The sequence below is a fragment of the Octopus bimaculoides genome, chromosome Z (assembly GCF_046866305.1).
Source record: "Octopus bimaculoides isolate indiv1 chromosome Z, ASM4686630v1, whole genome shotgun sequence".
Taxonomy (NCBI): domain Eukaryota; kingdom Metazoa; phylum Mollusca; class Cephalopoda; order Octopoda; family Octopodidae; genus Octopus; species Octopus bimaculoides.
The window spans coordinates 19324801-19349261 of NC_142944.1; the positions used below are offsets into that span (position 1 = coordinate 19324801).

General features: G+C 31.3%; 1 protein-coding gene across 16 annotated transcripts in view; it reads left to right on the top strand.

Moving 5' to 3' along the window:
* Positions 1 to 24461, top strand: part of LOC106883594 (E3 ubiquitin-protein ligase HECTD1) — a 104766-nt gene that overhangs the window by 72934 nt on the left and 7371 nt on the right. For 6 of the 16 annotated variants that reach the window (XM_089365522.1, XM_089365524.1, XM_089365520.1 and 3 more), the window contains exons 18-37: positions 526 to 614; positions 752 to 863; positions 1563 to 1697; positions 1868 to 2010; positions 3509 to 3652; positions 4187 to 4267; positions 4865 to 4963; positions 5617 to 5780; positions 6062 to 6238; positions 6776 to 6957; positions 7424 to 7549; positions 12189 to 12335; positions 17679 to 17904; positions 18675 to 18971; positions 19492 to 19775; positions 20678 to 20834; positions 22009 to 22097; positions 22339 to 22469; positions 22817 to 22868; positions 24017 to 24197. In XM_089365522.1, coding sequence (XP_089221648.1) covers positions 526 to 614; positions 752 to 863; positions 1563 to 1697; positions 1868 to 2010; positions 3509 to 3652; positions 4187 to 4267; positions 4865 to 4963; positions 5617 to 5780; positions 6062 to 6238; positions 6776 to 6957; positions 7424 to 7549; positions 12189 to 12335; positions 17679 to 17904; positions 18675 to 18971; positions 19492 to 19775; positions 20678 to 20834; positions 22009 to 22097; positions 22339 to 22469; positions 22817 to 22868; positions 24017 to 24197 — 3016 coding nt within the window. The remainder of the gene's footprint in view (positions 1 to 525; positions 615 to 751; positions 864 to 1562; positions 1698 to 1867; positions 2011 to 3508; positions 3653 to 4186; positions 4268 to 4864; positions 4964 to 5616; positions 5781 to 6061; positions 6239 to 6775; positions 6958 to 7423; positions 7550 to 12188; positions 12336 to 17678; positions 17905 to 18674; positions 18972 to 19491; positions 19776 to 20677; positions 20835 to 22008; positions 22098 to 22338; positions 22470 to 22816; positions 22869 to 24016; positions 24198 to 24461) is intronic. The other 10 variants (XM_089365532.1, XM_089365529.1, XM_089365528.1 and 7 more) reach the window with 3 other exon arrangements.

The window sequence follows — 24461 nt, forward strand, 5'->3', positions numbered from 1 at the left end:
ATGACTTTATAAAAGACATTAGTAAAGAAAGTTAAGTAGCCTAAACTGGAAATCAAGTTTAACTCCATGATTGTTTTGTATATATACTTATAATAGTGTAATTGACAAATCATTGAGCAAGTTATTGTTTTGAATTCAAGTCTTGAATTTGCATTAGTATCTTATGAGATACTAATATGAATTGCTAAAAGTACACAATATATAAAGTGTTGAGTTTATGGTGAACTTTTATTTAAAATATGGCCAGAAAGATAAGTAAAAGACTACCATTCTTGATTGCCATTTGAAATCCATAAGTTCAACTTGTTATAGGCAACATTTTGTGACAAGCTTGTCTTCTAATCTTAAAATTTTGCTTACATTTGCTTAATGCTATAAAAACTGAAGTTAAATATTAGCTTTATAAACACCTATAGTTCATAAGTGATTATAATAATATTACCCTTCTGATTGGAAATATGAAGCATGCCCTTTATTATTTTCAACTAGATTAGTTCATTTTTTTTTTCTCTTTTTCTCTTGCAGAATGTTGAAGATATGCAAACTAGAGCTAGCATGAAAAGAACAAATGAAAGAATAAAACTATTCAAAAGAATATTTCAGAAAAGAGAAGGGTGAGTACTTGAGCACTTCACGACTCAACAAAACTGTCATGATTGTAGATCCAATTAAATTCAGTACTAGTAGAATATCAGAAGAATGTTTGATACAACTAGCATTTTAACTGTTTTATCTTTTAAATATTTTCCAGAGGTTTTAATCCAGCTGTTGCTCTTGTTAAAAAGCTTGTGGCTGTTTTAGAATCCATTGAAAAACTCCCTGTCTACAGTTATGATCTTCCTGGGTCTGGTTATGGTTTACAGGTAAGTTATTTTTTCTTTCTTTTTTTTCTTACTGGGTCTGGAGCAAGGGACAGGCCCTCCTAGACCAGTGGGATTGATACTATTAATGTCCCTCTTTGTAAGTCAACATCTACAAGAATGATAGGAGTTTAGACAGATCAAGAGGGTTGATGTTCGAGGAAGGAAGAATTGGGTGTCGTGATTAGTGAAAGTGCTAAGTGCAATGAGTCATGTGAGAAGGGACAAGTGGTGTGAGAATGTTTGAGTGGAGATGGCATGAACCCAGCCAGTAGTTCAAAGGAGCTGAAGCAATTATAGATGTGGTAGAAAAGCTAGGAGGAAACAGAACACCTGTCTGTGAGCCATTTGTAAGGGACTTTATCCAATTTGATGAGTGGCTCTATTCTGGATATGCCTAGGGTGTGTGTGTGTGCAGCACTTACAAACACTTCAGATGTGAGAGCAACATGCCACTGAATATTACCTAAGCTTTTGTAGAGTACTAATTAATAATTGTTAGAGACTGAAATATATTTTGGCTCTGAAGAGAAGGGCCAGTCAGTGTCGAAGATGTGCTTTTGCCAGAAGAGATTCTACCCACTAATTGTACTGCATTGATGTTTTCTTGATATTGGTAGCATTCATGTTTATGTAGCCAATCAAAATTTAGTTGAATAATGACTTACGATTTATGTCTGCTATTTATCCCTTCTATTTTAGATCCTTACTCGTCGGCTTAGATTTCGATTAGAGCGGGCTGCTGGTGAAACTGGTTTAATTGATCGCTCAAACCGTACTCTAAAAATGGAACCCCTTACAACAATTTCTGCACTTGAAAGATATCTTTTGAAGATGGTAAGAATATATTACAAATTTACAAACATTTCTTTGTAATCAAATGTAAACACAATTTTTTTATGTAAGAAATCATCTAATGAAACGTAATTTATAAAGTCATTCCAATTTGAGTTCCTAATTAACTATTATAATGAAGTTGCTTATAAATATTCTTTTGGACTCTTTAGGTTGCCAAGCAGTGGTATGATTATGAACGATCAACCTTTACTTTTGTTAAAAAATTGAAAGAACCAGGCACATCAATAACATTTACTCATCAGCGGGACTTTGATGAAAATGGTCTAATTTATTGGATCGGCACTAATGCTAAGTAATTAATTTGTTTTTTATTCAAGTCTGAAAGTAATTTTGATGTTTTAAATCATTACAAAATTCAAAAGATTTCTTAAAATATTGTTAGCTATTTTATTTCTAGCCAGAATATATAGGCCAAGGACTTTGCTAGTATATGTGTAAGATGAATTTTAATTTTTTTTTCTCTTTTTAATTTCAATGATGTATTAAAAAGGATATTTGGAATAACTTAACAAAACATATTTCACATAAATATATTAGAATTTCTATTATAGGTATCTTCAGTAAAATTTTAATATTTTCAAAATCACTATCTAAAGTCATTTGGACTAAATAACAGAATTAATGTATTAGAGATGATTATGCACATTTGCTGAATTTCAGTTTGCTTGAGTACATATAAAGCATGTGTAAAGGTAGTCCATCAATGTTTAAAAAAAATTATAAAGAGAAATTCAAGTTTGGAGAATTTGAAAGGTTTGCTGGTATTTCTTAAAGCTTTGGCTTGTTTCCTCTGTGTAGCCCTGAAGCCTAATTGATAGATAGTGCTGCCTACTTGCTAAGTTTTTAAAGAAATGTTCTAATAAACTCTATGGATATGGGTGGTGTGAACATAGTAGCACAACTCAAAAAATATGTTAGTGTCATAATATTAGGAAAAGAATCTGAAATGTTCATCCATGCCCCAGTAACTGATTATCTTCTGTAGCCTCCAAATACCCTTTTTGACAAAAATATCCAAATTTCATCTAAGCATGTAGACGTTCAGGAGTTCTCCTTTCCTCTTTTGTTATATATATATTGAGTAGTGCTTGTTTTTCCAGTTTCCATGTGGAAAATTTTCGAAAATAAATGGCAAATTATTTTGATTTGATGTAAAAACTGATTGGATCTTGTTTCTTCCAAAAACATTAAAATCTCATTTTGTATTTCATTCTATTTCGTCTGTTGAACAGTCTTCTGGTCTTCTTTACCATCAAGTGACACTGTTAATTTGTGTTTGCTATCAGAAATAGATATATCCGATTCCAAATTGTGATAATTGTTGCATTTTTCACTTACTGCTGTTGCCTCTTCCTTTCAAAATCCCTGCTAAGTTCAGTAATTACAAAAATAGAGATAGTACCTCTGAGGAATAGGCTGGCTGTTGTAGGAACAAGCAAATAAATAATTAAAAAAGCAAAGTTTAGAGTAGACAAAATTAATGTTCAAATGATGTGGACTATACAAAAAATTTACTTGCTGAAATCTATCACTGGAATAGTAACAAGGCTTCTTAAAAAAACTGTTCATATAGAAAATAATAAATACTTAGGTTGTTAGATTGATGAGAGACAGGTTAAATAACTTTTTTTGTTTAATCTGATTTTTTTTCACCCCAGGTAAATAAATTTTATTAATTGTTGAAAACTTTACCAGATCGTTTGAAAATTTATATTGTTTACATTTATTAGGTGTGATCTCTGTAAAATATGCTAAGCCTGCTATCTAAAGGAAATCTTGTTTTAATATAGAACTGCTTATGAATGGGTGAATCCAGCCCAGTATGGATTAGTGTGTGTAACATCGTCTGAAGGAAGAAATCTTCCTTATGGAAAACTGGAGGACATACTAAGCAGGGACTCTTCTGCTATCAACTGCCATACAAACGATGATAAGTAAATATTCTTTTATTCTTTTACTTGTTTCAGTCATTTGACTGTAACCATTCTGGTGCATTGCCTTGAAAAGTTTTTGTTGAAGAAATCGACCGTAGGACTTATTCTTTGTAAGCCTAGTACTTATTTTATCGGTCTCTTTTGCCGAACTGCTAAGTTACGAGGATATAAACACACCAACATTGGTTGGACATGCACACACATACATATATCTGATGTGCTTCTTTCAGTTTCCACCCACCAAATCCACTCTAGTCTTTGCTCAGCCTAAGATTATAGAAGACACTTGTGCAAAGTGCCACACAGTGAAACAATCTGGAACCATGTGGTTGGGAAGCAAGCTTCTTACCACACAGCTATTTGAAATTTTTTTTAAACTTTGTCCGTAATGTAACTTTATAAAATTGTTAGTGCGAATTTAATTCCTTATAAATTTTAATAAGTGTTTTGTTTTGTCGTTAACTTTGTTAATTATTTGAAGTCACTTCTGTACCTAAAAATTATTTTTTAAAATTTATGTTGGGTTTCTTGCAGGAAAGCGTCCTTTGCAATAGATCTTGGTGTATGGATTATACCGAATTGTTATACTCTACGGCATGCAAGAGGATATGGAAGGTGAGTGTCTACAAACTATTGTAAATTTCAGTACAATATATATATCACTGATCTGTCTGATATTAATTCATTTTTGCTTATAACATTAATTAGGCAGTAAATTGGAAGAAGAATTAGTATTAGATGAAACTCTTCTTTCAAGCTTTTTTTTTTTTCCCCCTCCATCCCAAATTTCTCTGGATTTATGCTTTCTGAATGCAGTATTGGACCGGTTGAAGCATTAAAACCTCAGATGAGATGCCTTGTGGTATTTGTTTTGGCTCTTTGTATATGGAGTTCAAATTTTGCCATTGTTGGCTTGAATGATAAATTTGGTTGGCCACTCAGGTTATCACTGTCTAAATACCTTTAACAGAGTTCACTGTGCTGCAAACATTAAGAACAAGTCGCCAGTTTGAGGATACCTTCTTGCCTTCATTCTCACCAATCTTAGTTAGGGGTCCTGTGAAGTGTTAGGAGCACTCCTTTCTCCCCTATATAAAGTAATAAAAAAAATTAGGCTTTTTTTTTTCCCACTGTCATGGAAATTCTTTTTAATTTCTTATATATTTACTCTAAAAAAAATTTTATTTATTGCTTTAAAATTCTTTATTTTAGATCAGCTTTGAGGAATTGGCAATTTCAAGTTTCAAAGGATGGTCAGAACTGGCTAACTTTGTACAATCATGTTGATGATTGCTCTTTAAATGAACCTGGGTAAGACTACTTTCTTAATTTACTTCCTTTTAACAAACTGATTTTTTTCTTTGTAATATATATATATATATATACATATATAAAAAAATTCAAAATTGTGGGTGTAATGTTTTAATTGATTATTAGAATTTTTTTTTATGTTCTATTATGAAATTGACAGACTAATGTTCATAGAGAATTCAGACCTTTGTTGTACAGGTGATTAGATTGATTGAAACCAAATTTTAACTTTAAATTAACTTGCATCAATTTTAACAAAACTAAAATGTGTAAATAGGTTTGAAAAAAGCATCTGCAATATCTGCACATTTGAGCTAAGACCTCTGTTGTCTATCACGTCAGAAATAAATGTAACTACAAAACTTTGAAAATGAGATGAAGTAAAAGCTGTAGGATATGTAACAATTTCTGTATGAACATCATTAGTGAGTGATTAATTCTGTTACCATACAGTGTGATGTTACTCTATCACTTAAAAGTAATAATTTTATTTTTAATTTAAAAGATTAAACTTTAAATGTGAAAGTTACATTATTGGTATGGGCTAATAAGGTAATAAAACAGATATTGATGATTTTTGGCAAGAAAAAGGTAGAGATATTATATTCAAAATCGTATTATACAATAATAATTTTCTCTTGTATAATTTTTAGATCTACTGCATCTTGGCCAATTGAATGTCCCACTGAAGAAACTCAGGGCTGGAGATACATCAGACTTCAACAAACTGGTAAAAATGCCAGTGGCCAAACACACTATCTTTCACTCTCTGGTTTTGAAATTTATGGTAAAGTGACTGGTGTTTGTGATGACATAGGTAAGTACATATGTATCTAGAGAAGCAATTGGCTTAATAAACAAAAAATATATAAACTGCTAAGTTGTTTGAAATTGCAATCAGATAATTTCTGTTGAATATTAAAGTGTTAGTTTTTTTTTTTTTTTTTTTCAAGTATTACTTTTATATTCCTGTTTATCAAGAACTATTGGTTGATTTAATTTCCATTCCTATTGTTGAATATCCTTTCTTGAATGATATATCAGTGACTTAGGGAAAAGATTTGTTTTAATCTTTATTCACTCTGTTTATTACTTAAGGCAAAGCTGCTAGAGAAGCAGAGGCTAATCTAAGACGTCAACGACGCTTTATCAAATGTCAAGTGCTTCGGCAAATACAGCAAGGTGCTCGTGTAGTACGTGGCATGGACTGGAAATGGCGAGATCAAGATGGAAATCCTCCTGGTGAAGGATTTGTAACTGGAGAATTGCACAATGGTTAGTATTGTGATATTTTACTCTCATGAAAAATGTTAATATAACTACAAAATTACAGTTTCTAACTTCTAAGTTTTTTAATATGGGAGAAGAATGATTAGAACAGGAACTTAGTACAATAGGATGGTATTAAGACTAAATATAAATTTTTAAATATCTACTTTTTGTTTGGCTTAAAACTTTTTCATCTTCACTTTTCTTTTTGACTAACAGTAATTTTATAAATCTGATGTGATGATGGTGATATAGTTAAAAATAATTTCCTCTGCTCGTTTGAAGAGTTTGGATATTTTGATACATTTTGCTTTCTTTTTACAAGTAGCTATAAAGTTAGTTATGTAATTTGTTAATGTCAGTGTGATTATGAACTTATTTTCCATTCCTTTATATTTAAAGCCTTACCTCTGTGTGTGTATTTGTATTAACTAGTTTTCTGTTTTTTGAAATGTAAAAATTTTGATCCATTTGCATTAATTTAGCAGCGTTATTGTAATTTCTATACTTATTAATGTTTAAATTTTGTTTTTTAATATTTAGGCTGGGTAGATGTGACATGGGACTTTGGTGGTTCCAATTCTTACCGAATGGGAGCTGAAGGAAAATTTGATTTACAGCTAGCTCCTTCATATGATCCTGAAAAGGTGAGAATCCCAAAGTTAGACTCTGCACCACAAACTGTCAAACCAAGAACCGGTTCAACATTCATGGATAAAGTAAAGGTATTTTTTTTTTTAATAATTAGAATAAAATTATGAAATTGATGCATTCGGTTTATGAGAATTAACCTGTCAGTATGCATTATGCATCATTTACATTTGTAGTCTATTACCATTGAATACTGAAATTTAGGGGTTTGCTTCAACAAAAGTCGCTCTTCTATGTGTTTTATCACTAACACCTGAGACTTCTTGGAAAAAAATACCCATTCTTTCATATTCTAATTAGTGCTAGAATTTTTTAGATTAGGACCGGTCATTATTTGAGTTAGATCTTTCAAACAGTTGATACAAAGGCTTAAGCACAGTCCACAAGTTATGCAAGTATGGTGGTCTTTTTTTTTTTTTTTTTGTTATGGACATTTTGTCCTAAAATTTAGTACTTAGTTTTTGTTTCTTTTTTAGATAGAAATTGAACAAGTTCAGTGATTAAAAATACTCTTCTTTCTGTTCTAATTGTCCAATCCAGGTGAGCATTACCAATCGGAAAAGTAACTCTACTCCCAGCCTCAGTGAAGTGTCAGAAAATCGAGCATCTGTTGCAAGTACAGAACAGGCTTCATCAGCAGAAAATCTATCATCGGCCTTAAAAAATGTAAGTTACTTGTCTATTGTTTGCACTCTCTAACATTTGTTAGTTTTTATGTAGCTCTGAAATATAAACTAGGGTTGTATATTTTCTAGATTGGCTTCAGGTCATTTGAATCAAATTTCTGGTTTCCTTAAAGCCTGTTTTGTTAAACAAACTGAATTCTTTTCCTCCTCATATTTGATTGAACGAATCTTAACAGCCTTTCTAGCAGTGATTATACAATGCCAGCTTCTTTCAAATTCACCTTTCTAAGGGTTGATAATACTTTTACCAGTGTTGCTTAATCTAATCGTTTCTTATTGGCAAATACCATTTCAAAACTTTTGCACAATTTTTCTCCATTCATTCTTATGTACAAAATCTGATAAATATCTATGTATGAGCTAAGCTTTTATAAATGTTTTTTTTTTTTGTTCTTTTTTGGTTCATTTGAATAGTTTTTGTTCAAAATATGCAGCAAATTTGTTCTTGACAGTTCATATGGTGCACTTGAATGTTGTAGGACAACTTGAAATTTACTATAGTTCTTAATGCATCCATTTATTGTGCTGTGTAAACTTTGTAAACCCACTTTCATCATTTTAACATCTACTTTTTTCTGCTTGCATGGGTCAGATGGAATTTATTAAGACAAATTTTTTTATGGCTCTGCTGTCAGTCCTCACTTGTTTCCAAGCAAGACAATATTTCCTACTGATTGGACATATTTATATAGAAGATTGGAAACAAATGACATTGCTTGTATGACAGTGACACCTGTTTACGACTATTATGCAATGTCATGGTGAGGCAAGGAAGCATACACAGTGGGCTGCTTTCAATTTCCATCTACCAAATCCATTCACAAGGCTTGGGCATTTATAGTAGTACACATCTGCCCAAAGTGGCACACTGTGGGACTGAACCTGAAATCGTGTTGGGAAGTAAACCTAGGCCATACCTTTCTCTACATGCATGTATAGGTGTGGAAGCTTGCTTCCAAACCAAATGGTTCTGGGTTCAGTTCTATTGTGTGGCACCTTGGGCAAGTCTCTTCTACTATAGCCTCGGGCCGACCAAAGTCTTGTGAGTGAAATTGACAGACGGAAATTGAAAGAACCCTGTCGTGTGTTTTTGTGTAAGATAATTTGGCCCCTTTTATCAAACTGCTAAGTTTAGAAGAAATAAACAAACTGATAGAATAAGTACCAAGCTTAAAAATTAAAAAATTAAGTCCTGGAGTTAATTTGTTCAGCCAAAACCCTTCAAAGTAGTGTCCCAGTGGGGCCTCAATCCAATGACTGGAACAAGTAAAATACATATATACCAAATGCTGCGATGGTCCTTACTATATTTGAATATTGTCTTTGGCTTCATAAATAGAAATGATTCCTACCAAGTTTCAACATTATCCTGCTCTGAAAAGCCCATTATTTTGTGGAAATGCTGAAAATCTTTCTGCTGTGAATTTCATTGCAGACTTTAAAAACTAGTATGTTGAATTATGGATTTAAGACCTACATAGTAACCTTTGCTATGTCGTAAATTTGTGTAAACTTGTTGCCATCTTACATGTAACCTATTCAGTAGATATATAAGTAGGGTAAATTATTTAACTATCTCTCTGTAGATTGGAAAAATTGAACAGCCTTAATTAATTTTTGAACTTTATTGGGGTCTCATCAGAGGTGTTGACATCATTTGACTAACTCCTCAGAAGTAATCAGCCAGTCTATTTATATATTCAATACATCCTCTGGCTTCAAAACTGGAGCAATTAATTTGCATACTTCAAATATTAAACAGTAATATCTGCAGGTTGTCAACAGGGATCTCAGTCCACACTGTATTAGGGTATGACATGTAATCTATGCAGTACATATATAAACAGAGCAAATTTAACTATTTCTCTGTTGGTTATTCCTATCTATTAAATTACAGTACATACAAAATATGGGTCCCTGTTTTCCCTTGTGGTGGGGTAACAGATGTTTCTACAATTAATTTGATGTCAAATGGTATCTCATGTCTTAGTACAATTCAAACTGTATTTCATCCATTATAAATCTATTTACTTTGCAATAGTTCTCTTATCATTTACCTGTTTCGGTCATTGGACTACACCACTTGACTGGTTTTATCAACCCCAGTAATTATTTTCCCAAAGCCTGGTATTTAGTTTAATTGCTGAGTTACAGAGATGTAAACAAACCAACACCAGCTGTCAAGTAGTATGGGGGGGAAAAAAGACACACGGACGACATATACATGTAGATGTGACAAGCTTATTTTAGTTTCCGTCTACCAAATACATCCAAGGTACCACATAGTGGGACTGAACCCAGAACCATGATGGTTGGGGTAACAGAATTACTCCAGTTGATGTTCCAATCATTTCAGATAAAACTTTTCATAATATTCCTGATTATATGTTAATTTTTTATTCTTTTTGAAAATTCCAAAAGAATTCCTTTTCAGCTTCAGTTGTTTTATCTCTTTGGTTTTGTAGCTCAATGACCATTCTGTCTTTTTGTTTCATTTTTACTTTTTATTTATATTGTTTTTTTATTTAACCCTTTAGCATTTAAACCCAGCCATATCCAACCTAAATATTCTGCCTGTTTTCTCTTCAATCTGACCAGATCCAGCCTCTCATATCTACCCTACAATGTCATTCTAAATCTAAACAATCACATCATCAAAATCTCAAAACTATGAGATAATGCATGATTGATTCAAAAGAATGTGAATAAATAAGCATTACATTTGACAAAATAACCTGAATGCTAAAGGGTTAAATCAGCTATATCCAGCCCAGATATTCTGCCAGTTTTATTGCCAAACTGGCCAGATCCAGCCTCTCACACCTACCCTGCAATATCATTCTAAAAATAAACAATCATCTTTGAAATCTCAAAAGCTGTGATAATTCAGGATTAATTTTATAAAATGTGAATTTATAATATATTTGACAAAATTTGAATGCTAAAGGGTTACGCCATTTTCTTTTTTCTTTTTTTTTCTTTCTTTTTTTGTACAACCCTGCTTCATCAAAAAGTACCATTGTTTCATCTCATTTGAATCTTTGGTCATGTATTCCTGATCGTTGTTGCTTTATTTTCTCAATCCCATTTTGAATATCTACAATGATTGCAAATTTATGCATAATATCAAATCCTTTTGCAAACTATGCAGTGGCTGAATAGAGGTGAAAATCAAAGTAAAATGCCTCTGGAAGAGGCAACAGTTTGAAGTGGAGTTTACTGTTTAGTAATGTTTCATAACAACCTGTTCTCTTTTACAGCTCAATCTGACTCTGTATTGCAACCTATGTAGCTTGTCATAGCCTACTTCTAGTTTCAAATAACTTCTCTCTTTAACATTAAAAAAAAGCCTAACTTTTCTATTTCGTATTGAATCCTTATCATACAGCAGATGTGTTCAGTTAATTATTAGCAGCATTTTTTCCTTATGTACACTAACTACATCTTTTCATTTTGCTAAAGACATACTTGTACCCCAGAATGTTCTAAATTTTCATGTAATTTGCAAATCAATCCTTGTTTTGGATTGCTTTTTGATTTCCCACATAATTTGTTAGTAATAAAAACATAGTTGTAATTAAAAAAAGAAATTTGAAATCTCAATTGTCAGCATAGATTTTTTTCATTCTTTTTCTACTTAGGAATGCATTGACGGATTTTTTTTTTTTTATAATTGTGCATGAATGTATTTAGTTTTGATACATTTTGAATTGTACTGTTACAGATTTTGACAATTCACTCTGCTGCTTTTAATCCTGAATGCTTCATTTCTTTATTTGGCTGGTAAAAACTTTCTGGAAAGTTCTCAAGCTGTGTTGAAATTTAAAACTCAGTGCAATTCAAAGCAGAATTAATATTGTATTAATTTGCTTTTGAAGCAAGCCTTAAAAATTCAAGAGTGTAAATAGTTTAAAAGAAAATTTTTTTTTTTTTCCAATGAAATCTAGGAAAATATGAATTTGAAAAGTAATTTATCGTTAGGTTACTAGAATAGCAGAAACTTAGTGCTATGCTAAATGTACAGTAATATTTATCTTTCGGTTTTAGTTCAATTCCTGTTGAGAATAGTCAAATACATACCAGAATGACTACTATTTCTTACAAATCTGATTTTCATCTTTGGAATTTTTTTTGAATTTTTAATTCTGACAAAACTTAATTTATGAAAATCTATATATTTGTTCATTAAATTATTTGGTACATCAAGATTCAATGTCGAAATAATTTTGATTTCCAAATAATCAAAAGTCTTTGCTTGCTGCAAACAAACATTTTATATAATAATTTGAAATTAAACCACTCTTATTAGTCAAGTTTTGGTACTGGTTTTGTCAAGATGTTTAAGCCTTATTTTTAAGTCTTCCCTCCTCTTCAGAATGTTGTTTGGCGATATCTTTTAAACTACTTATTTAGACATCTAACCTTTTTGGCCTTCAAGGTTGACTATCATCAACAAGACAGAATTCTGTAAAATAGAGGGATCAAATTATATTCCTCTAGACATTTTTTTGAGGATTTTTCAGTTTTTATGAAATATCTTCCACAATGTTTTCTCTTAAATAAATGAAGCTTTAAAGGCATATTCTGAGATTTCCCAATTGTTCTCTTTATTGTTACAGTTATTAGAAGGTCTACGAGGTTGTCCAGATCCTTTTTATTCAATGATGCATTTATCTCCACATCCATCATCACACGTCATAAGGGGCAATACCCTGGAGACTCATCAGTCTGTATCACCCACTCCTACTTGCAGCAACTACTTGGGGGTGAGCATAAAGATTTTGAAAATGTTTCCCTGTGTGTTTGTGCGTGTGCATGCCTTTGTGTGTGTGTGTGTGTACATGGATAAGTTTTTGTTTTTTTTTTAAATTCAAAAATGTTAATCTTACAACATTTTCAAAATTCTCAGTTTAGCATTATGTCCTTATTACTATTTTCCAGAACTTGTTCTGCAACAAAGAAATTGTTTTGTCTTTTAATCCTTTCGTTGCTATATTCCTATCTGAAATACACACCTATGTGTTTCAATGAAATTCTAAAATAATCGTGAATTTAGACTTGTTTCATAAAACAACTTGAATTTTTTTTTTTTTTTTTTTCTTTTATTAATCAACATATCAATATGATTTTTAGACACAATTTAACTAAAGGTTCTTAACAAAACCTATTTCATAATTTTTGTCTCAAAGTGGAACTAATTACAGGTAAATACAGGTAAATTCAACAAAATATTAAATCATTTAAATTTTGTTTAAACATTAGGATGGAAAATGAGTTATTAGCTAATATTCAATGAGTATACAACAAAATTTTAATATGAAAGAATTGTGCAAATTACTGGATTATATATCAGTTGAACTTAATGCACATAAGACAAATGGAACATAAACTTCAAGCAGAAAGAAATATGTGTACCAAGTAAAACAATGAAATACTAGAATTTGTCTTTGAAGAAAACTAGGAAATGAAATACATTTCATCAACTAAATGAAATAAACTCACATACATATATATATACATAAATACATATATTCACAATACAAAGTGATCAAAATTTGCCACACATCTTACAGGTAAATAAAAAAAATTAAAATAGGTAAAGGTGAAAAAATATAAATCAGTTATACACATTTTAAAATTCTTTTGTATCTGTTGTACTGTTGTCAGAATTGTTTCACTTCAGGAAATAGAAATATTCGATTTGTAATCACACACATAGTATACATAGTTTGTGTACACACTGTATTAACTTAGATTTTTCTGTCTTTTGAAAATACTTGGAATTTAAACTTGCTGCTTGACAACATGAAACTAGAATCCAGTTTGAAAAAATAAATATCCAAAACTTTGCAGTGCTCAGATATCCTGTAAAATAATAAGTGTAACTCAATTGTTTATACAATGAAATCATGTGTCTTCACAAATGTACTACTGAGATTAGCACTGGAATTCTCATTTAAATACGACTAGCTTATTTTGGCTGTTTTCAATTAGGTTGATATTATTCATCAATAAAATTCTCAGTTGGCTACGGCCACCTTGGTATTGAAAGGGTTAAGAAAGATTTGGTTCAAAAAATTCAATCTTGTGTTGAACATGGTCTTTAACCAAGCAATTTTATAGAAATGAATTAAATTTCTGAAATTATATTCATTTGGAAAAATGCTCTTGAATTTTTATCATTGGGCTTGTTTGTATATACAGATTAAATTTCTGTGCAATTTCATTCATTTGAAAATACTCTTGAATTTTTGTCATTAGGCATGTATATACAAATTATGAAAAATTAAATTTTACTTTTATATAAAAATATATTTGTAAAACTCGATGATTTACTCAAATTTTATGATGAATAATTTGTATAACACATTCCATTTCCTTTTCAAAAATTGCAGGCACTAAGACTTTTATTTAACAAGAAATTGAATTTTGTAACACAATAAGCTATGAATTCAAACACTATTTATTCATCAGGACAAATGTGTTTTAGGTTTTAATTTTCAATAATTTTCATTTGAAAGTGTTTAACTAGTTTTGAGTTTTCAGTTAAAATATTTTACTTTCTTCTGGCCTAATGTTTGTTTCCTGTAAGAATGTTTGTTTTCAATGTACAAGATTCAAGAAATTATGCATAATATTACAAATAACATTCAGTGAAAAATTAAGACACTTTTAGTTCAGGCTTTTGGATATTCCACTTAATAATTAGATTTTATAAATAACTTAAAAGCTGCACTCTATGCAGACTTTTAAGTTATCTCATGCAGAGGACTAATTGGGCTTGGGGCATAAAGTTAAAGAGAGCTAAATAGCGTGATTATAATGTGTCTATAATGACTATATGCCCCAGTAGTATTTGGTCAGAGGTTACGGGTGGATGAAAATTAATTCTGTAAGGTAATCATTCTATTGCTCCAGTCCCAAGTTGAATCCCAACTGTTGGCCAATTTGTCCCAAAGTTCTTATCTCAGAATAAAATTAATGAAGCAAATGTCATTTATCTCCCCCTTGATCTCTGTCATCTGATAAATGCCAACCAAGATGATGTGAATCAGCAAAAAAAGATACATTTCATATTGCTGAGTAGAATTTTAAGAGTAAACAACTTATGTTGAACTTTTACAATTCGTGTAATAAAATGTTTGGCATTTGGGGAAAATGTATTTTTAAGAATTGATATTCATTTCTAAGTACATATAAATGGATTTAAGCTGGAGAATTACCTCAAGTTTGTGAGAATTAATGTTTTATATTATAAAGTGTCAGTTTAAAATATTTTCTCAGATTTTAAAAACATAAATATTAAGTTTTCAATTTAAAGAAAGCTATCAGTATATAACAGTTTGACTGACTAGTAATAATTAAACATCAGTTATTTTACATATTTCTGAAGTTAACTTTTGAATGAGAAAAATGTACTGGACTTCCTAATCATTTCTGAAAAGTGCATCCTGATGCAGCAATTGTGTCATTTGTTAATACACTAAGAAACTATTTTTCTTTCCAGAAGTATCGGCTATTTTTTTCTATTAATTAACCATTGTTATTACATTTAATATCTGGTTACACTATACATACACACAAAATCTTACATGTTATTTAAAACACCAAAAACATAGTTACTGTGAATGTCACTGCCAACAATATACTTAGTAAAAAGAATAGATTTTGAGATCTGGTTAACTCATACTAGCTTAGTTTCAAATAGATTTTTCTTATATACTCTTTATAATATTTAACATTTACAACACTTAAAAGTAGATTTAACCTCACTCATTAACAATTTTGGTTCCTCTCTCTCTCTCTTTCCTCTTGTAATTATTTGTTGTTGTTTTTTCTCCTCACATGCACAACAAACGTTACTAAACTTTTTTTTTTTTAAATATTTCATGATTATTTTTTCAGCTGTAATTGAACTTACTTAATTCATGCAAAATTTCTTGAATAATTATGTTCAAGAAATATTAAATTAACCTAAATTCAGTTTTGGGAGATGAAATTTACAGATTTAACACCATTAAGCATGCTAAAGATGTTATTGTTTATTATTACCATGTATATTCATATATTTCCCCATGCAGGTTTGAAATTAATAATTCCCTTCAATTATCTTCTATTTCCAATAAGTTTTTCCATTTTACTTGCACCATTTTTTAAAATTAATTTCATCTTGATTATCATGAAGTAAATCTCTAATCAAACCTCTAATGAACCAAATTTTTATTACTTTTTGTAGCTAACTTGCAAATGATCCTTTATTTGCATCCAGAGTTGTTAAATGCCTATTCTTGCATGTTTGTCATTCTGTAAGTTTTTTTTTTTTTTTTTAGAACAGACAGAAATAGAATCTTTATAACAATTTTGTGAATACAAATATTAATTTTATAACTTGGGTTTTTCAAATGAAATTACTTACAATTATGCAAGCTCTTTTTGCAAAACAATACTTTCATATGTTATGTGCATTGAAATTTGTAATTAGATGTTTTTGATGAACATTGGTTTGTTGTTAAACCTGTTTACTAGAAAATTAATGGAATAAGATCATTTGCCGTAGCTGCTCTTCCTCATCATTTATAAATACTAGTTAGTGCAAGTGTCTTAATAGTTTTTCAGTGTTTTAAATGTAGCAGCTAAATTGTCTTGGTTGATTTTTATTACATACAATTTGGGGCCATATTAACCCTTTTGAAATAGTGTTTTGGTATGTGTAGCCAAAAAGACTTTTTTTTTTTTTCCTGTTGAGATTGAAATTGATGGGTGCTTGTAGAAAACAAAGAATAAAGTGCCTAATACTATTTTATTAGTAAAACTATATATACGACATAGTTTCATATTATATCAACTGACAGACGATCCCTGATAAGCTATTACACTTCAAAACGTTTATTTCATCAGACCAATGCGTTGGCCTCAAAGTCCTTTCAGCTTGTATCACTTGGACCAATCAATCAGCCCAGGTGTCGCAAGAGGGTTGAGTCTTACAATTCAAATGGTCATAGGTTAGTCCACATTACTCTATAAGGAGAATGGGACCGCTTTCTCTGGTGTATATATTCCTCTCTGGACAGTGTGCCAGTCTGACAGAATTACTCATTTTTACCAGCTGAATGGACTGGAGCAACGTGAAATAAAGTGTCTTGCTCAAGAAACCACAATCTTAATGATCATGAGTTCAACACCCTAACCACTAAGCCATACACCTCCATAAGGTCATAGCTTGAACACTAATTACAATTGAAGCTGATGTACTTGAATATCCTACTTCACTTATCTACGATTTATTAGCAACTTGATTTACTACCACTATAATAGATAGTGAAAATTAAAGCTTGCTTGCTTGTGCAACAGGTAGCACAGATATTATATAATAATTTTGTTCTATTCATTGAAGCTTTGTAATCAAAACAAAAATAGCTGTTATCATCACATTTAAATGGTTCAAAATTTTAAAGTTTGATATCCTATAATATAAAAGTATTCTGTAATTGTAATATTAGCAAAATGTTTCATTTTAGAATAATATCAAACATTTAAAATATGAGACCACTTTTGCATGTATTGATATAAATGTCTATGTTATTTCTGTTTGGTTTTGTAACTTTTATAACTATTTCCTACTTGTCCTTAGATAAAATTGTAATTAAGCTGGTCATTGATCGCAAAGCATTGTTCATCAATATATTTGAAGTATGTTGCAGGTAGCAGCAACCTAAAGCAATGTAATTTTGAGGTGGTTGATACTTATTTTGATTTTTATCTTTCTATTCTGGCAATAAAAATAACATACTTATTATTGAAGAATTGACAAATGTTTCACCAAGAATGTGGCAATCTAATGCAACTTTTTTGTCTCCAGTAATGCAACAAGCAAATTTTTATTTGAGAAAGAAAATTCAGTTTTTTTTTTTTTTCAAATTAAGAATCGACATGTTTTTTCCACCTTTAGTATTCAGTTTATATAAAGGGGGGGGGGATTGATTCACATAAAATATTAAACTTTAATTCTAAATTTTAATAAAGAGACTTATTGTGCTTACTCATGTACAAATTTCTCTTGTCATACAGAATTGTTTGTACATACTTTGCTTTTTTTCTTTTCTTTAAAGGCTGCGCAACAGTTAGCTGATAGTGTTGTGAATTTGGCAAGCAATGATGCTATTGTCATGGTTACAGTTGATCCTAGTGAAGAAGGTTCAGCAAATGGCAACAATGCACAAGAATCTACTCCTGTTGTTCGTTGGGAGCCGTGTCCTTCAGATTATCTTGAAGGCGCTACAGGTGGTGGTGATAATGTAGTTGGGTTAGCAACATCTAAAGTTGAAAAACGTAGGGGTAAGCTGCTTTAATTTTCTGTAGCATTTTTCACTTTTATCTTCAACATTTTATGGATTAATACAAATCGGTGGAATTCTGCTTCAAGTACGCCATAGAACACCTCATAATTTTGGAAAAAAATTTGGGGAATTTTCATAAAATTTTTGCAAATTTGTGTTCTAGACAAGAATTCATATGATTATGCAACCCCTACCTTCCCCCAAAAGATTTTTATCTCATGACCATCTGATATTCTTTTCATTTGTTTGTTAGTCTGACATGTTGATGTTTTTCAATCTTTCTCCCCATAAACAGATTTAATGATCCATTGCTGGGATTTAAGCCAAAGATTCAGACTGTCCATACGTTAAACTGATGTAAAAAAAAAAAATTGAAAAATCAGAAATTTTTTTTTCATAGTCATGTGAATTCCTGTGTGTAGAATACGAATTCAAAATAATTTTCTGAAAATTCCAAAATATATATTAAAAAAAAAAAAGTTATGAGGGGTTTTAAATGGTGTGCTTAAAGCAGAATTCCACCCACAAATCTATTACAGATTACATGAAGCAAAAATTAAATGTTTAATTGATTTCTTTGGGGAAAATGTTTTTTTACAGTTTTATAGATTACATTAAACTATTCTCATTAAATATTACATATCCTGACTTTGTTTTCTAAGCTTATGCACTTCTAAATTGAAAATGATTATCAGCTGTTGGTTGAATCTTGGATACTTCATCAGTAATGTTTTTATTTTTTTTTTAATTTGAAATATTTTATATAAGGTACAGAAGTTGGAATTGATGGAAGCCACAACATAGTTCCAATGAGAGAGCAAAAGCGACTCTTTCGAACTGAGGCCAGGAAGTTACATGAAACACAAAATTCTCGTAGCTCGCCAACTAATCCTATGAGTGTAAGTGTTCCAAATCTTCCCACTTCTTTGGAACCTGGTGCTAACTCTATGGAATCTTTTGCTGTTGTTGTAAGAAGAAATCTTACAAATGAAACCAGTAACATGGCTAGTTCTACAGCCAACAATGGTGGTTTAGTCCGCCTAGCTGCTTTTGCCAACACACCTAGTAAGTACCCATTATTTGTATTTCTCAGTTTATTTTTAGGTTTCATAATTGTTGTAAAATCAAATTCATTAATCATTTATAAAAAGTTATATATTAAAGCGAATGCTTTTGAATCTACAAGTGCAGATTGGCATAACTCAGAAAATATAAGGGTTATATTGTTTCAAGGAAATGTTATCATTAGTAGATTTTAAAATATTTGAGCTTTATTTTTAAATAGGAATATGGAATTTAAATTTTTATTTGATATTTGTGCTTTTTTTTTCTTTTTTTTTTGTTACTGATTTGGCATTTATTACTGCCGTTTCTTATAAGTTTTTATATAAATTTTTCTCAATTCATTTGGCTGACAACTGAAATCCCTACTTGTAGTGGCTTACTGGTTAGATACTATTCAGATTTGTATACAATCAAGTGTAAGATATTTAATATTCAATTCTCCTAATAGCAAGTGTTTTTAATGTAGTTCTAACATTTCATTTATACTGTTTATTCCTTTTTTTTTTTTTTTTTGCTTTAGGTAACCTACTAAGTGCTCAAAGCTTTCCTAACCTAACTAGTACACCATCCACTACATCTAGCACTTTGACAACAGCTCAAACAATGACCAACATGACTTTAAGCCAGGCACTTACTCGCAGTTTACCGTCAACTTCAAGTGAAAGTGATAATGAATTTTTGGAAAGCTGCCAAGCAAATGCCTTGTTAGCAGATCTTGATGATGAATTGATGCCTGATATAGAAAATGATGGTGATGAAAATGATGATGAAAATGAAGATGATGATTTTGATGATGTTGTGATGGTGAGCAGCTACTTTCAAGCATATTGAATTCTTTTAACTATCCACCTAGATCAATCACGTTTTGTATGTGAGGGATATAGTTGAATAAATAAATGGCTTTTATTAATATGCTGCTATTCATCCAATTGAATGAAATAAAAGTTACTTGAAAATAGCAGGATTTTGATACGATACTGACAATTATTAGACAGGAGGCATAAAACACTATTATAATCATAAAACATAGTTTGTAAGCTTTCAGTTCCTTTTCAATTTACTAAATACAGTAATACCTCACCTTATGAGAACCCACTTTTCAAGACCCCAGGTTTACGAGTTTTGTTTTTCAAGCACAATATTCAAATTTTGAACGAAGTACAAAAGTTTCTACTACCATAACAAATGCTTCTGTGTGTTACCATGAAATTTATAGAAAGCAAAAAAAAGTTTCTTTTAAGCAAACAACTCTAGACTTGTGTTTTAATAAAGAAATCTACAAGTCTGTCTATGAGTGCTTGTGAATCTGTGATCATGTACAAGTAAAGGTGTGCATGAGTCTAGTTTGAGTGAAAGTGATTCAGAAAATGATTATAATAATTTTTTTTATCATAACTGTTCTTGACATTCTTTACATTCTACTGTTGCTTTATTTCCATATATTTACAAGTATTATAAATTTTATGGGGAAAATATTTTTCTGGGAATAAATTATGATTTATGACATTGCTACTTTGAGAAGTTATTGCACTGCTTTACAAGTGGCCTCTGGGAGCAAATTAACTTGTATATCAAGGCATTACTGTACTTAACAGATTTCTCATATAAGTCATCTCATACTTTATCCCTTTCTGAGCTAAATGTAATTTATGAAACAACTGAGTATATTTTGATTTTTACTTATTTAATTCTATTTATTTTTACAGGAAGATGATGATATTGAATGTAGAGGTGAAAAACGAAGAATGTGGGATGATGAATTTGTCTTGAAACGGCAATTTTCAGCTCTTATACCAGCCTTTGATCCACGTCCTGGTCGTACTAATGTAAATCAAACACAAGATTTTGAAATACCTGCACCTGGTATGTACTGTTGAAATAAAATTGTTCTAATCAAAAATTATGAAAATAACTTTACAAGCAAATATTTTACAAGAACAAACTCTAAATATATCATGGTTTCTGATATGTGTGTGTGTGTGTGTATGTATGTGAATCTTTTTACTTGTTTCAGTCATTGGACTGTGGTCATGCTGGAGCACCTTGAAGGGTTTAGCTGACCAGTACTTATTTTTTTATGCTAGGTATTTATTCTTTTGGTCTATTTTTCCAAATCACTAAGCTATAATCATCAAGCAATGTAGGAAACCTACACTGGGCTTCTTTCAGTTTCTATTTACCAAATCCTCTCTTCAGGTTTTTGTTGGCCTAGAGCTATAAAAGAAGACACATACCTAAGGTATAACGCCTGTGTATAGGTGCAGGTGTGGTGTTTGGTTTAGTCTCACTGTACAGTACCTTGGGTAAGTGTATTTTGTGGCCTTGGTTCAACCAGATTGGATTTGATAGATGGAAACAATGTTCATTGTCTCTGTGTGTATAAGTATGTTTGTGTGTGCCCATATCTTAACATCATGTGATGGTTGTTAATGAGCATCAAGTTCATACAAACGATGTGGTTCATTCCTAAGGGAAACAGGTGAGGGGTGAAGACAAACTGCTGACTTTGTACCAAAACTTGAAATTAATATTTATGGAATTGTTTCATACAGTATATTGATTTTAAATTTTGGCTCATGGCCAGCAATTTCGGTGGGAGTGGGTAAGTCAATTACATCAAACCTCAGTGTTCAACTGGTACTGACCCTGAAAGGAGAGAAAAGGCAAGGTTAGCCGTGGCAGAATTTGGACAAAATGCTGTTCAGCATTTTTGCCCAGCATGCTAATTAGTCTACCTGCTTGCCACCTTGTTTTGTACAGTAAATTGAATTAAATATAACAATTAATTTACCCTTATTCTCTAACTATGAGGTGACTTGTGATAGAAAAAAATTTATAATACCTTGATAACTAGAAACCTCTTGCCAGAAAAGAAAAAAAAAAACGTGCTGACATGAGGTATCTTATGTTTGTACACTTCCTTACAAAATTATATTTTCTATTGATTTATATATTTACGTGCCATGAAAATTTCTTGTGATGTCTTATGACCAATCAAAAATGCTGCTTGTGATTGATATTCATTATTTTTAATTAGGTTCTGAAGATAGCTCAATACTTGAATTAAGCAATCAAGTCCCTCAGCCACGTCTTGCTCTCTTTCTAAAAGCACCAGCCACTACAGGGGTACGCAACTTTTCTTAATACATTTTTCATAATTCTTTTGATGTTTTTCTATCCTTATGAAAAATGCCTTCAAATGCATATATGCATAATACTTAGAAAATGGTAATAATTCCAACTGACGGTCAGCATGAAAATAAATTTTAGAAGAAACCTCAATTCAAAAATATTTTTTTCAAACTTGGTCTAAATAGTTTTTGATGATTTTTTTTTTTTTTTTTCTTTTTTATATATATATATATAGATGGATGAGATAGAAATTTATATGGGTGAAGAAAATGCATGCATCTTTAAATATGTCCAGCAATTGCGAGTGCAAGGTGGAAGTAATGGACGAAGTGAAAGATTGAAAAGAATATGGGAACCAACTTACATGTATGATTACAGAATTTTGTTTTATCAAGATTTTTAAAAATTTTCTTATCTTAATTTTTCACTTGTAAAAAATATAACAAAATATTGATCAGTGTTGAAGTTTTCAGTCCTTAAAACTACAGTCCTTGTCTTTTATTTTTTTAATATCAAAGACACTGTAATATTTATTGGTAGCTATTCATTTATATTGGTATTAAAGACATCCTTGGACACTTGATATTTTTAAAATATATCTTGCTGCTAGAATATTTGAAAATAATCAGTTCGTATAGAATACTTACTCAATTACTTAGATAGTCAAGATTATAGCTGTTTATAGAAATGATAAATGCATTTACTTTTTCCAGAATAACATACAGAGAATTGAAAGAAGGTGAATCCAAATCAGATTTATCAACTGTAAGTTGCTTTTTTAACTTTTGCAATTAAATTCAAATTGGTTTGAATTTAATAATTTAAGCTACCATTGCTTTCATGAGCATTTTCTGAGTTTGCAAACTTATTTCATTTTCTTTATAAAAACATCCCAAAATATCTATCATAATGCTCTCCACCACTAATTCGATGCAGACATCATCTTTCCAATATAGAATAGCCACAGTCAATTTCCTCATCACATTAGGAACCAGTCTTTCTTGGAAGTTGACAATGTTCTTCCAACTTAATTTTAATGCCTCCATTAAACATTAATGTATTTTACTGTATCCAAAATGCTAAGTTTTATGCATTTATTCCCTATACTCCAAACTGTTTTGTGAACACTTGTACCATTTCTTATAAATATATATATATCATCATCATTTAACATCCATCTATGCATGCATGGGTATATATGGCTGATGCCAGTGTCATGTAACTGGTACATATAAAGCACCCTTCAAATATTGGGCCTCATGGAGGCAATAAGTGACCGAGACCTTTGGCAATATGCTGTGCTTGAGAAAACCTGTCAAGCCAAGTGAAATCAGTCATGGCCAATGGTGGTTCATGTAACTGGCACCCATGCCAGTGGCATGTAAAACGCACCAATTATACTCTTGGAATGGTTGGAGTTAGGGAGGGCATCCAGCCAGCATGGACAATGGATGCTAAACGATGATTGCCAGAGCGGCTGTCTGGCTTCTGTGCCGGTAGCACGTGAGGAGCACCATTTGAGCGTGATCATTACCAGTGTCGCCTTACTGGCACGTGGACAAAGCATTTGAGCTAGGTCGTTGCCGGTGCCGCTGGACTGGCTCCTGTGTGAGTGGAGTATGAAAGGCACCATTTGAGCGTGGCTGTTGCCAGTGCTGCCAGACTGGCCCTCGTGCCAGTGGCACATAGGAGCACCCACTACACTCTCAGAGTGGTTGGCATTAGGAAGGGCATCCAGCTGTAGAAACTCTGCCAGATCGGATTGGAGCTTGGTGCAGCCATCTGGTTCGCCAGTCCTCAGTCAAATCATCCAGCCCATGCTAGCATCAGAAGCGGACGTTAAACGATGATGATGATGATTTATTACTGTAAATAAATAAAACATTAGGTGTATTTTTAATATTTCTTTTTAGGATTGCCAATCCAGTATAACATCATTGAATGAAAATTTCCCAATGTCAACACGACTTCTCAGCGAATGGGAATCTCCGTCTAATAATGATCCAACTGCATGTACTGTGGATCATGTTCTTAGGTTATTACAATTGTGCCATGCAATATTTATTGATGGGACATCAAATTGTAATATCACAGGTAATTTTATTTTCTTAAACTCCAATATAATTTTAAGAACTAATTATAATTATTGCAAGTTTATTTACAAAATAACAAAAAATTTAAAAATTAAGCTTGATATCTGCACCAGCTCGGACTTAATAGTAAAAATCAGTTTATAATTATACCATATGTTACATGTATATTATATCATACCTTGATGCTGTGTGAACTAAGATCCTTGTTGACAGGCCGCTGGTATTTATAGTGTTAAACACTTTCGGTATGCAAATACTCATACAT